The sequence below is a fragment of the Helianthus annuus genome, chromosome 13, assembly GCF_002127325.2.
Source record: "Helianthus annuus cultivar XRQ/B chromosome 13, HanXRQr2.0-SUNRISE, whole genome shotgun sequence".
In the NCBI taxonomy this organism is placed as follows: Eukaryota; Viridiplantae; Streptophyta; class Magnoliopsida; order Asterales; family Asteraceae; genus Helianthus; species Helianthus annuus.
Genome location: NC_035445.2, coordinates 285,495 through 299,875, shown reverse-complemented (window position 1 = coordinate 299,875; position 14,381 = coordinate 285,495). Strand labels below are relative to the sequence as shown.

General features: G+C 36.4%; 1 protein-coding gene and 1 long non-coding RNA gene across 2 annotated transcripts; both read left to right on the top strand.

Annotated features, from left to right (window-relative positions):
- The first annotated feature begins 219 nt into the window (after positions 1–219).
- Positions 220–1,600, top strand: LOC110902402. Its single transcript, XR_002571085.2, has 3 exons — positions 220–355; positions 902–958; positions 1,400–1,600. It is a non-coding gene; the product is annotated as an uncharacterized LOC110902402 (long non-coding RNA).
- Positions 1,601–2,704: 1,104 nt separating this feature from the next.
- Positions 2,705–11,329, top strand: LOC110900402. Its single transcript, XM_022147292.1, has 3 exons — positions 2,705–3,845; positions 8,129–8,185; positions 11,091–11,329. Exons 1-3 carry the CDS (start codon positions 2,705–2,707, stop codon positions 11,327–11,329), a joined length of 1,437 nt encoding a protein of 478 aa, XP_022002984.1.
- Positions 11,330–14,381: the final 3,052 nt, after the last annotated feature.

Here is a 14,381-nt window from a genome sequence, read left to right as displayed (position 1 = left end):
TTAATAGTGAGAATTTAACGACAAAGAATGGTAAATATAAATTTTTACCATTATACCCTAAAATATAAATTTATGAATAGGTTAACTAAGAATGTATGAGAATAAAAGTTTAACTATCAAATATAATGCTCAATAGTTGAGGGACCAAAATTGGACAATTAGAAAGACAATTTAATTAAAATTGTCAACACAAAACACACACATCAGATATGTGTGTGCGTGTATGTGCGACCAGAAGGGGGCAAGAGAAGAACAAACCCTAATCAACACAAATCAATCAAATTGAAAGGGGATTTGGAGTCTAGGTGAATGTATGAGATAAGAATGGTGATCACCTAAGTGTTTCTTGTATCAAGTAAGTCAAATTTTGCAATTTGGTGATGTTTGATTTAAGGGGTTTAGTATAATTCGTGAATGTATTGCTAAATTCAGCATGATTAACAGTTTCTAAGGAGATTTAGACATCACTAGATGCTAAATTTTAGTATGAACATGATTAGGGCAAAAACCCACTTGCATGTCAAATAATGCTTGGAAATTGTGAAGTTTGTATGTTAAATTGATGATTGAATTATGAAATTGTTATGAATGTAGATTTAGAATTGTATGTTCTTGATTTGAATGATAGATCCTAACATGGTAGTATGTTTATGTTGCTCAAGAATGAACTATGGAAATTGTGCTTAAAATGCTTGTACATTATGCTAATCTAGTGATATGCACACCATGTGTTTGACAAAATGCCTAAGTGAGTTAGTTATGGCTTTTGCATGAATACTTGTTAAGATGATGCAACTTTCTCATGATAATGATGTATGTAACTACTAAACGCCATAACATACCATAAGGATTGTGAAATTAATATTGAAAGAAAGCTAAAGTATGGGATTATGACATATAGGCACAAAGAAGGAGGAAGGCGCAAGTCACTCAAAGGCACAATCATCACAAGATCGCGGTAAGTTCATATGAACTTTATGTACTAAATTGGTAGATTATGAATGATACCATTTAGAACTATGATTTTAGTATAATTTCCCTTTATGAATCTTGATTAAATAAATGCAAAGAGTTTGTAAGGAGAAATGTCCGAAAGACCAAATTGTGGTAAAATTTAGAGGATCCGTCTATTAGGATGAAATGTGAAATAGAATGATAGTTGGAATGTTTAGGAAATTTGATTTGTCATACGGGTCAAATGGGGTAAGTACATGAAGGAATGATATGCGATGATACATCACTAACAAATAAAAAAAATGGAATGATGAAGGCTTCCGAATGAAGGCATATGTGCTAGTAGGGTATCATGCAATGTTAACGGGTGAAAGGAATATGGAATTAAAGGATTGTAATTGTTATGTGTTATGAACTAACATGTGTTTGTTGTTATGAATGTTAGGTAAATCTCATGCTTGATTGCGGCGCATTCGGAGCGAACACACAATTGTCAACCTTTACACGCTTCCGGTTTATGTTGTTAATGATGAATGGGTCAAAAACTCTGTTTTGTCATATGATGTTAAATTGTGTTTAGTATGTTAGTAAGTAGTTAGAACTTTTAAATCTTTTGGTACATTTGTACAAAATTGTCCATGTTAAATCTTATGGTCACAACTTTGTAGTTTTGAAAAGTGTCGTAGTTTATAACTAAGATGATGTTGTTAAAGGCAGGGAAAAGTTAAATTTTCGAACGGGTCATGTCGAATTTTTTTATAATTTGTATGAAATTATGTTGTACATCGCAAAGGAAAACGTGGGCGTTTCAAGTTGGTATCAGAGCCTAGGTTTGAGGGATTTAAGCATCAACTGCTTGAACTCAAACCGAAAGCTCGGGAGAAGTGTGTGTTCAATCCGTGGCGCAAAGCAAGTAAGTGTTCTAAATGATTATGTTATGAAATATTTTTGCATTTTAATTTAAGTTGTTGTGAGACGTTATGAAATGATTACGTGACGTAGTGGGAGATATAGGATGAATCAGATCAGTTTGGGGATTAATACGGGTCAAAAAGGAGTAGAAAAACATGAAAAAAAACAATAAAAGTACGCTGGGTACTACCGTAAGTTACGGTGGTACCGTAAATTACGGTAGCACCTGGAATAAAAGATGGCCACCATAAGTCAGTAGCTTGGCACCGTAAAAGAAAAAGGGTCACCGTAAGTTACGGTGGTACCGTAATTTACGGTAGCACCTGGGAGAAATGATGGCCACCGTAAATCAGTAGCTTGGCACCGTAAAGGAAAAGGGGTCACCGTAAGTTACGGTGGTACCGTAACTTACGGTGGAGCTCATTTCAGCCTATTTCAAATTATATTGTTCTGTTTATTGTTTTATTCATACGGAAGGTACTTGGAATGAGATAATTCGATCATAATGGGTAAGAAAAGTGTATCAAGATGTAAGGGATAAAGAATACTATGGAGTTGGTTGTCGGAAACGTTGAGTTTCCAAAGAAAGTTTAAGCATGGTTTAGTTATGAGTAATTTCTTTCACATATTAGAAAGAGTGAGAGCTACGTAGCACTAGCATGGTCATGTGATAGAAAGGATTAATGAATGTTTAAAATAAGAACGATACGATACAAAGACGATAAGGCAAGAAGTATGAATAATGAATGAAATGTGTTATGATAACGTGATGTTAAGACATGATGGTGGAAGGAATGAAATGAAAATTCTAATGGAAGTAACGAATGTTTTTATGTAGATGGCCGATAGGGTGAATGCGAACGAGGACGACGAAGCACGCCGAAATGAAATAAAAGCTATGGTTGTGGAAGAAGTAATGAAAGCAGTTGAGGCTACTATTCCCCGACTAGCTCAAGAAGTCGAAGGGCAAGTATTGGAAATAATTAATACCTCGGTAACTACCAAGGTGGAAGAATTGAAAGAAATGATTAGCAAATTGCAAGTGAAGAAAAGCTTTCGGCGATGCACATACAAGGAGTTCATGGCATGCAACCCTTTACCATACAAAGGGGAAGTTGATCCGATAGCTTGTCAAAGGTGGATTTCCAGTACCGAGGCAGTATTTACACGAAGTAGATGTGAAGCGGAGGATCAAGTAATGTTTGCCACGGGCCTTCTACAACTTCGAGCAAAAGATTGGTGGGACGCATACTCGAAAGAATTGGGGGATGATAAGGTGCAATCGTTAACATGGCAAGAATTCAAGGAGTCATTTCTGAAATACTATAGTCCACAATCCGCAATTGATAAGATTCAGGAAGACTTCTTACGTCTCAGACAAAAGGACGAAACGATTGATGAGATAACAAACAAATTCCTTGAAAGGGTGAAGTTCTGTGAGGAGATAGCGGGGACTGAAAGGCAAAGGATTGTACGTTACCATGCAATGTTAAAGGCTGAATATCGGGAATTTATAAACCCCTCTAAGTGTGCGACGTTAAATGAACTAATTGAATGGGCAAGAGACAGAGAAATTGAGATAAAAAGGCAGGTTGAACGAGGAGAGAAAAGGGCAGCGGAGAAGCCTACCAACGCAAACCCATCGAAAAAGGCAAGGTATCAAGACCAAAGCAAGAAAGGGAAAGCAAGTGGTGAAATTCCGACTTGCAAGACGTGTGGGAAGCATCATTCGGGTGAATGTTTGTCGGGAAAGAAGGGGTGCTACAAATGTGGGCGAGAAGGACATCCGTTTTATAGGTGCCCCGAAAACTCAAAGGCGTGTTACAATTGCAATGAACCGGGGCACGTTAAAGCGGAATGTCCGAAACTCCAACAAGGGGCAAAGAGAGACGGAAAGAAGGACGAGCCCCCCAAGGCTCGCGGAAGGATGTTTCAGCTAACCTCGGATGAAGCTAAAGCTAGCCCGGATGTGGTTTCAGGTATATTCTTGGTTAACTCTATGCCTATGAATGTTTTATTTGATTCCGGGGCTAGTAGGTCATTCATTTCTAATGAATTGTTAGCTCACCCATCGTTTAAGCTTGAAAAGATGTCAATACCCTTAGAAGTTGAAGTTGCTGATAGTAAAAGCTATTTGTTGCATGATATTTGCAAAAACTGTAAGATAATAATCGAAGATGAGGAATTTAGTATAGACCTTGTTCCAATGTATATGGGGGAATTTAAAGTAGTTGTAGGAATGGATTGGTTAGCCCAAAATCATGCTGAAATTCAATGTGAAAAGAAAATCATTCATATAGTAACCTCGGGGGGGAAACGGATAAGTGTTCAAGGGGAAAGGGTCATCAAGCCGAAATTGTGCTCTATAGTCAAAGCTGTCAAATATGTGAGGAACGGGGGTAGGGCTTATCTATCTTATATGATTGACACTAGTCAAGGTGTCCCAAAGCTTGAAGATGTGAACGTGGTGAATGAATATCCGGATGTATTTCCGGAAGACCTACCCGGGCTCCCACCTGAACGAGAAGTAGAATTTAAGATAGAGCTTAACCCGGGTGCAAAACCGGTAGCTAAGGCTCCTTATCGGTTGGCTCCAACCGAAATGAAAGAATTGATGACGCAACTTCAGGAGTTGCTCGATAAGGGTTTTATTAAACCAAGTGTTTCGCCATGGGGAGCACCCGTATTATTCGTGAAGAAGAAAGATGGCTCGATGCGAATGTGCATCGACTATCGAGAGTTGAACAAGTTAACGGTGAAGAATCGATACCCGTTGCCCAGAATTGACGATCTCTTTGACCAGCTACAAGGGGCGAGTTGGTTCTCAAAAATTGATTTGCGATCGGGATATCACCAACTGCGTGTGCGAGAAGAAGATGTACCAAAAACCGCGTTTCGAACACGGTATGGACATTATGAGTTTTTAGTAATGTCCTTTGGGCTGACAAACGCGCCAGCGGCGTTTATGGATTTAATGAATCGGGTGTGCCGACATATGCTTGATAAGTATGTAATCGTTTTTATCGACGATATTCTAATATACTCCCGTAGTGAAGCAGAGCATGCTTCCCATTTACGTGATGTATTAGAAACGCTTCGCAAGGAAAAGTTATACGCAAAGTTCTCAAAGTGTGCCTTTTGGCTTAGAGAGGTACAATTTTTAGGCCATGTGATCGATGCGAATGGTGTTCATGTGGATCTGTCCAAGGTAGACGCGGTAATGAATTGGGTACCCCCGAAGAATCCAAGCGAAATAAAAAGTTTTCTGGGCTTGGCTGGGTATTATAGGAGATTTATCCAAGATTTCTCCAAGATAGCCTCTCCTATGACGAAGTTAACAAAGAAGAGTGAAAAGTTTACATGGGGCGAAGAGCAAGAAAAAGCGTTTCAAACTTTAAAAGAAAAGCTCTCAAATTCTCCGGTGTTGACATTACCGGATGGAACGGATGGTTTGGTGGTGTATACAGACGCCTCTCGTCAAGGTTTAGGTTGTGTGTTAATGCAAAGGGGTAAAGTCGTTGCTTACGCTTCGAGACAACTCAAGCAACATGAAGGCAATTACCCGACTCATGATCTTGAACTGGCGGCGGTTGTATTCGCCTTGAAAATATGGAGGCACTACCTTTATGGGGTGAAATGTACTATCTTCTCGGATCATAAAAGCCTCAAATATTTTTTCGAACAGAAAGATCTCAATATGAGGCAACGAAGATGGTTGGAACTCATTAAGGATTACGACTGTGACATCCATTATCATCCCGGGAAAGCTAACGTAGTAGCGGACGCACTTAGCCGAAAGGAATACCCGCCCCCGATTCGGGTAAAGTCCATGAAGATGGTAGTTACTCCTAAACTACTTGATGAAATTCGGGAAGCTCAAATGAAATCCTTAAATGCTGTTGACCCAAAGAAAGAAAGAACAAAAGGATTCATTCATGAATTGGAAGAGAATGTAAATGGTATGAAAACGAGGTACAACCGAATTTGGATACCCCGGTATTGCGAAGTGAAAGAACTATTGTTGAATGAGGCTCACAAGTCTCGATACTCCGTTCATCCGGGGGCTACAAAGATGTATCGAGACTTGAGGATGAATTATTGGTGGCCGGGGATGAAAAGAGACATTGTCAAGTATGTTGCTAAGTGTTTGACGTGTTCCCAAGTAAAGGCTGAACACCAGAAGCCGTATGGAAAGTTACAACCCTTGGAGATCCCGGTGTGGAAGTGGGAACATATAACGATGGATTTGGTGACTAAGCTTCCCAAGACAAGAAAAGGGCACGATGCAATATGGGTGGTCGTTGACCGACTGACCAAAAGTGCACATTTCCTACCTATTCGGGAAAATTATAAATCAGAGAAGATGGCGGAAGTCTACATGAACGATATCATATCCCGACATGGGGTTCCAGTGTCTATAGTGTCCGATCGGGACACCCGGTTCACCTCTCGTTATTGGAGGAAGTTTAACGATGAATTGGGAACCCAATTACACATCAGCACCGCCTACCATCCACAAACCGATGGTCAGACAGAGCGAACTATCCAAACATTAGTTGATATCTTAAGGGCGTGTGTTATAGAATTCGGAGGAAGCTGGGATGATCAACTACCTTTGGTAGAATTCTCATATAATAATAGCTATCATAACAGCATAAAAATGGCCCCCTACGAAATGCTTTATGGAAGGAAATGTAGGACCCCGGTTTGTTGGGGGGAAGTGGGTCAACGAGAGATCGCGCCAAAAGAAGTAGTGACCAAAACGAATGAAAAGATTGATATGGTTAGGTCAAGATTGAAAACAGCGCAAGATAGACAAAAGTCTTATGCGGATCGACGAAAGCGACCAATAGAATTTCAAGTGGGAGATCATGTGTTACTAAAGGTCTCTCCATGGAAAGGAATAATCCGTTTTCGTAAACGCGGGAAGCTAGGCCCTCGATACATTGGGCCATTCAAAATACTCGCCCGGGTTGGGACGGTGGCATATCGGTTAGAACTACCACCTGCGCTGGATGGGATTCATAACACCTTTCACGTGTCTCAGTTGCGAAAGTGCCTTGCGGATGAGACGGCATACGTGCCTATGGATGACATTGAAGTGGATAAGAAGTTAAATTATGTTGAAAAACCCGTAGCAATCAAGGATTTTAAAGTGAAGCACCTCCGAAACAAATCTGTTCGACAAGTGTTGGTTCAATGGCAACATCGGAAGGGATCGGATCTCACCTGGGAAGCGGAGGATGATATGCAAAAGCACTACCCGGAATTATTTGGGACGTAGTCAGGTTTCGGGGACGAAACCTTTTATAAGGGGGGTGGACTTGTAACACCCCAGTTTTCGTATGTCTTAATATAATAAATTAATAGTGAGAATAACGACAAAGAATGGTAAATATAAATTTTTACCATTATACCCTAAAATATAAATTTATGAATAGGTTAACTAAGAATGTATGAGAATAAAAGTTTAACTATCAAATATAATGCTCAATAGTTGAGGGACCAAAATTGGACAATTAGAAAGACAATTTAATTAAAATTGTCAACACAAAACACACACATCAGATATGTGTGTGCGTGTATGTGCGACCAGAAGGGGGCAAGAGAAGAACAAACCCTAATCAACACAAATCAATCAAATTGAAAGGGGATTTGGAGTCTAGGTGAATGTATGAGATAAGAATGGTGATCACCTAAGTGTTTCTTGTATCAAGTAAGTCAAATTTTGCAATTTGGTGATGTTTGATTTAAGGGGTTTAGTATAATTCGTGAATGTATTGCTAAATTCAGCATGATTAACAGTTTCTAAGGAGATTTAGACATCACTAGATGCTAAATTTTAGTATGAACATGATTAGGGCAAAAACCCACTTGCATGTCAAATAATGCTTGGAAATTGTGAAGTTTGTATGTTAAATTGATGATTGAATTATGAAATTGTTATGAATGTAGATTTAGAATTGTATGTTCTTGATTTGAATGATAGATCCTAACATGGTAGTATGTTTATGTTGCTCAAGAATGAACTATGGAAATTGTGCTTAAAATGCTTGTACATTATGCTAATCTAGTGATATGCACACCATGTGTTTGACAAAATGCCTAAGTGAGTTAGTTATGGCTTTTGCATGAATACTTGTTAAGATGATGCAACTTTCTCATGATAATGATGTATGTAACTACTAAACGCCATAACATACCATAAGGATTGTGAAATTAATATTGAAAGAAAGCTAAAGTATGGGATTATGACATATAGGCACAAAGAAGGAGGAAGGCGCAAGTCACTCAAAGGCACAATCATCACAAGATCACGGTAAGTTCATATGAACTTTATGTACTAAATTGGTAGATTATGAATGATACCATTTAGAACTATGATTTTAGTATAATTTCCCTTTATGAATCTTGATTAAATAAATGCAAAGAGTTTGTAAGGAGAAATGTCCGAAAGACCAAATTGTGGTAAAATTTAGAGGATCCGTCTATTAGGATGAAATGTGAAATAGAATGATAGTTGGAATGTTTAGGAAATTTGATTTGTCATACGGGTCAAATGGGGTAAGTACATGAAGGAATGATATGCGATGATACATCACTAACAAATAAAAAAAAATGGAATGATGAAGGCTTCCGAATGAAGGCATATGTGCTAGTAGGGTATCATGCAATGTTAACGGGTGAAAGGAATATGGAATTAAAGGATTGTAATTGTTATGTGTTATGAACTAACATGTGTTTGTTGTTATGAATGTTAGGTAAATCTCATGCTTGATTGCGGCGCATTCGGAGCGAACACACAATTGTCAACCTTTACACGCTTCCGGTTTATGTTGTTAATGATGAATGGGTCAAAAACTCTGTTTTGTCATATGATGTTAAATTGTGTTTAGTATGTTAGTAAGTAGTTAGAACTTTTAAATCTTTTGGTACATTTGTACAAAATTGTCCATGTTAAATCTTATGGTCACAACTTTGTAGTTTTGAAAAGTGTCGTAGTTTATAACTAAGATGATGTTGTTAAAGGCAGGGAAAAGTTAATTTTTCGAACGGGTCATGTCGAATTTTTTTATAATTTGTATGAAATTATGTTGTACATCGCAAAGGAAAACGTGGGCGTTTCATATAACAACAAATGAAATATAATCAGATGATCATACATAAAAAGTCAGACGTTTGCCAAATAAACTTTCATGCCAATGAAGATACAGTCAACGAATATCATTAAACAGGTGCCTACATGATAACGTGACAAAAAGAAAAGAAAGATACATCTTCAACAAGTTTATTTGTTATTTCTAAGTATGAATGCATTGTTTACATTTTCAACAACAAATAGGGGGTGACTGTTAGGCAACTTTATTGTATTTGTTGTTAAAAATAGTTTAAGTTACTTAGAAATAATTCCGTCAACACAAACTGACCGACGAACCGACCCAGAAGCACTAAATATGAAGACCGAGAAAAAAAATCAAGCTTCTACTTCTTTGATTATAGATCACGACAAGGTTACAAGACTTCAAAATGTTAGCGGAACATTATGGAGTATATAAGATTTATATGCAAAGAATTGTGTTAATAAGATAACATATCTTATTAACATAGCAAATATCTTTTCTATGAAAAAGACTTTCATAAGAAAAAGAAATGCTTTCAACAGAAAAGAAAAGGAATCTTTTCTTATGGGAAAAAGCTAGAAAAACATTTCTGATGAAAAGGAATCTTTCCTTTTGTAAAAAAAATGAATCTTTTCTTTTGATGAAGCATTCATCAGAAAATATATTTAAATGTCTCATATGTGATTCATCAGAAAAGAAAAGGAGCAAGTTGGTTCAAAAAGGAAGATAAGCCACATTAGAATAATGGATGGGCACACATACCAATTTCCTATCAACCAATCACATTTGAGATAGGCTCATAGAATTCTCTATAAATACATAATTCCTTCGTAGGAATTATGTGTGTCTTTGTAAAGTAAATTTAAATTTTAGAGTTTTTGTGAGAGTTTACCCCTTAGTTTGGACCAGGGGGTGACATTTAGATTCGAGTTTATTCTCGGATCGACCCCTTCTTCTTTGTTTAATTCCGCCAAACAAAGATTAATTCTTATGTTCATAGAACGATACATTTATTTTATAAGAATTAATCATTGAAGAAATATCATTCTCACTGTCTCTATTTTTATTCTTTGAATGTTTATACACTTCACAAACACCCGTCTCAACGAGAGAAGAAAGTTACATCATTCGAAGATGGCCGCCAAAGGGGACCAACAACATCCAGTACTGAACAACGAAATTTAATAATCTAAAGACACTGATTTCAAGCAGTAGTCAACGAAATTTAATAATCTAACAGCAAAAACTAAGAAATTTTAGCTTCAACTCCATTGAGTACTGAACTTCTCTATGTATATCTATGAGCTTCGCCATGAAAATAACTTAACTGACAATCATAATATATACTGAAATAGCTAACAGCCCAAAGGTCAGACTTAATTTCACCGCACCATTAAACTAATATAGGTGGCAAAAACGTGTACATTAAGTACTCCACTTTCTGCACTCCAGACTTCAAGAACCTGGAACAGCATCGGCGCTTCATGAAGTACTCCACTTTCTACACTTCAGACTTCAAGAACAGGCTTCATGAAGTACTCCACTTTCTACACTTCAAACTTCAAGATTAGTGCAGAAAAACTTCCCACTGCTCGCTCGGAAAAAACAAAGCTGAAATTATCAACACCTTAAAATAAATATTATCAACATATATCAACAGTTTAAAAGAATCCATAAACCTAAAATAACCCGCAACTGATTGTTTGAATTTTAAACAACCCTGATTAGGCTGAAATATAAAGCGAGAATTAGAATAGATCAGTTCAAATTTTAAGATTCAAAATCAGAGAAAAAAACATACCCTCAACGATGTTGCAACAATGATGTTGGAAAAATTACGTGAAGTAAAAAAAGCTGTAATCGCAGATGAACAGACTGAATATGCAAATTCTGCATCCTGTAACAATCTATCTATACTTTCTATAAAAAGAGAAAACTAGAATATGCAAATTCTGCATCCTGTAACAATCTATCTATACTTTCTATAAAAGAGAAAACTAAGTGACATAAGTAAAGCCGAGGTGAAACGTTGGTGTGTGAAACAAAGCTTCAATAAAACAACGATGTTGGAACAATGATATTGAAAGGATAATGTGTAAACAGAGTCTACAAATGTTCGAACAAAGAACAGTAATAATAGAAGATTAACAGGCTCAATCATGAGAGCTATGCATTTGAGTGAGAGAGATATGATCGCAAATATAAAGGAGAGAGATAAATTGAAATTTGAATGTGGAGCCAAATTCATATATGTTAGTTATAGGGAGCCAGATTCATATGTTAAATTTGGATCCAGTGTTTTAAATTTTGAATATGGACAGAGGTTTGAAGCGTTTTTATAAACAGCTGACCTTTTGTATGTGGACAGATGTTTAAAATGATTTTAAAGTGATTTTGTAGATGTGGGCCAGACCTTTGAAAATTAAATTGATTTTATATATTAAGGATTATAATGCAATAATGATATAAGAAAAGCCTTGTTGGACAGCCTCTATGGTTGTCACCTCAGCTTTTCTTAGGTCACTTGGTCTTCTCCTTTTATAGAAAGCATAGATAGATATAGATTAACAAATAGGGGTGTGTGATAATATTATATATTATAAATTTATAAAAATATTAAATACTTAGCTATAGATGGTTCGTATACGCTTGGTTACGGTTGGTGACAATTAATCTTCGGTTAGTTACAGGTCAAATATCAACAAAATTCCTACTTTAAAGGCAACAAAATTAGATAACGAGGAGGGATTTTTTTATAGAATTTATCTTTGGTTAGTTAACCGATGTATTTGCCTTTGCCTTTAAACCAAGATTATAACTATAATTTTCTTGTTGGGTTAGCTTTAGATCAACTTGAGCATTAAAATATCGAAGCATGTATGCTAATATTTATGAAAGGGAAAAGAGCTTTATGATTTTTGTTAGTTTTTGTCACTGTCAATGCTCTTGGAGAGAAAAAAATAATTATCTTTTAAAAAAAAACTCTAGTTATAGACCCATGTGTTATACGGGGTTGTATAGTAATAATTATATAATTCTTTCTTACATATAATTCTATATGGTTTAAAACATTTCAATAATTTAAGGATTATTATTGCATACAACAGAAGTAAAGGGTTGGTCAATAAAAAAATACAATAATCAAAATCACGAATTGTAGTCGTTTAAAAAGTTTTACTGATTGGATTCATTTAAAAAAAAGAAACTTTTGGTGATTCTCAACCCATTTAACTATTTTTTATTCAGTTTGTTTGATATATAGACGAAATCACTTCATTTCTGACTACAAGAAAACGCAATCAACCTTGGAGAAAGAATGAATGATGCACCACTTTTATTGTGTGTGTAGCAGCAACAAAGCCAACAAAAATTCACATAGGGCACAAAGTAGCAATGAAAGCAAAAACTGTATCACTAAAAGAAATCAAAATCATTTTAAAGAAATTAAAACATACATTTTTTTAGCATCAAGTAATTAATGTGCATGGTTTTACTGTTTAAAATCAAAGGAGCCATATACCTCCATCTTTCTATAATTAGCATCTGGATATTCAACATACTCAACCACTGCAAGTTGATTTACGCCATCACAAGCGTTGATATTCATAACAAATTCCTTTAAAAATCCACCATCCCAGCGTCCTCTTTTCATTTTTTTCTAAAAAAAATTCAATCTAATGATCTTATAACAAAATGTAACTTAAATATATTTATGGACACATACCACATCGTGATCATCCACCACTGCATCTGCATCTGATATTTCCAGAGAACGAATACAGCTTCATCTTCTCATACATCAAGACTTATATTTGAATCAAATTTGTTGATTAATAATCAAATTTAAAGTTAATCTGTCAGAATGCCATAAGTTGTAACCTTGTAAAACACAGTTTAAATGATTTTCGAACCATAAACCCTTTTCATTTGATTCATTCAACTTGTTAGCAATGAACCCGAATCCATCCGTTCATAAGTAAACGGGTCAAAATGGGTGGGACGCATAGGGCAGGATAGGTAAGGATCTTGGGTCAGTTTTGGTATAGTTCAACTTCAGTATTGGTCAAAATAGGTCAAGTAGGGTCGATTGGAATTGATTAAAAAACATTTTTTTCTATTCTACTCAAATAAACTCATTTAGTTACATTTTAAGTGATGACAAACTGACAGTAATATATGATTAAAAAGACTAGTTCCTTACAATAATTATCTAGTTTTATCAATAATGTCACTTTAAGAGGTTGCATGTATTTGAACCATTTTCACATGTTCGACCTAAATTTAATGGCGAAACCATTATAGAAACCCTCTCACCATCCTTGACGGTCATCATAACTAATAGGCACATCAAAGAACATGTTAGAAAAAGGACCAATTTATCTATTATTGTGTTCGAAACATACTATCCCAAAATGTATACAACCTTTCAATTTAATCATGTTTAAAACATTATTCTTTATAACATCTGAGAAAAAAGAACGCAAAATAGTGTTTATGGGTTGACGGAACCCAAATTGACCTTTGCACAAACCCTTTTCCAATCAACTTTGCCACCCCCTAATGCGAAAAGTGGTAGGCCCCCTTCCAGGCAGCGTTATCCTCAACCCTTTGGTCTGAGTCAGCAGAGATACAGTCCACACATGGTTGGTTTAAATTTTTAATAGTAGTTTATAGATAAGGGGTTCAAACAGTTTCTTACTTACTTCCGGGGTGGTCATTCTTGCCCAATCTCGAGAAGTAATACTAAGTTGAACCACGTTCTCACAGGATCTATACACTGAACGAGACATAGAATTACCCAACCACCCTTCTAACCCCCTTCCAAGTAGTTAACGCGTTTTATATAGAACGTAAAGATACGAATATGTGAATCAACAAATATGAAGAATGGTTAGATAAATTCGCCTTCAATATAAAAAACTAGTTATTAAAGTCATTAATACATGCCCAAATAAAAATGAGCCAAAGATTGGAATAAAAAAGAAATACATAAAAGATTTGTCTTCACCAAGTGATGTAAGAGTTTAGCCAAGCATGGCCTTTATTTGACAAGAACTCTTACGATCGAACTTGGATACCAAGACTACTATACGCTCTAAATGATGGAAGATGGATGATGGTGCTGGATGATGGTGTTGTAGTGGTGGCAAGTGTGAGAGAAGTGGTTTGCCAAGGGATGGATTGGAATGAAACAAAGCACCCCTATTTATAGCTGAAAATCAGACGTCCAATACGGCCCGTGCCCGCCTGGCACGGCCCCGTGGCCTTCAATCTCTCTCCTCTTCATTAACTGCAGTGTTAGACCTCGTACTAACACGACCCCATGTGTCAACGGCATGGCCCGTGGCCAATGTACTTGTTGTACTATCTCAGATTCTGCGAATCCTAGAGTTG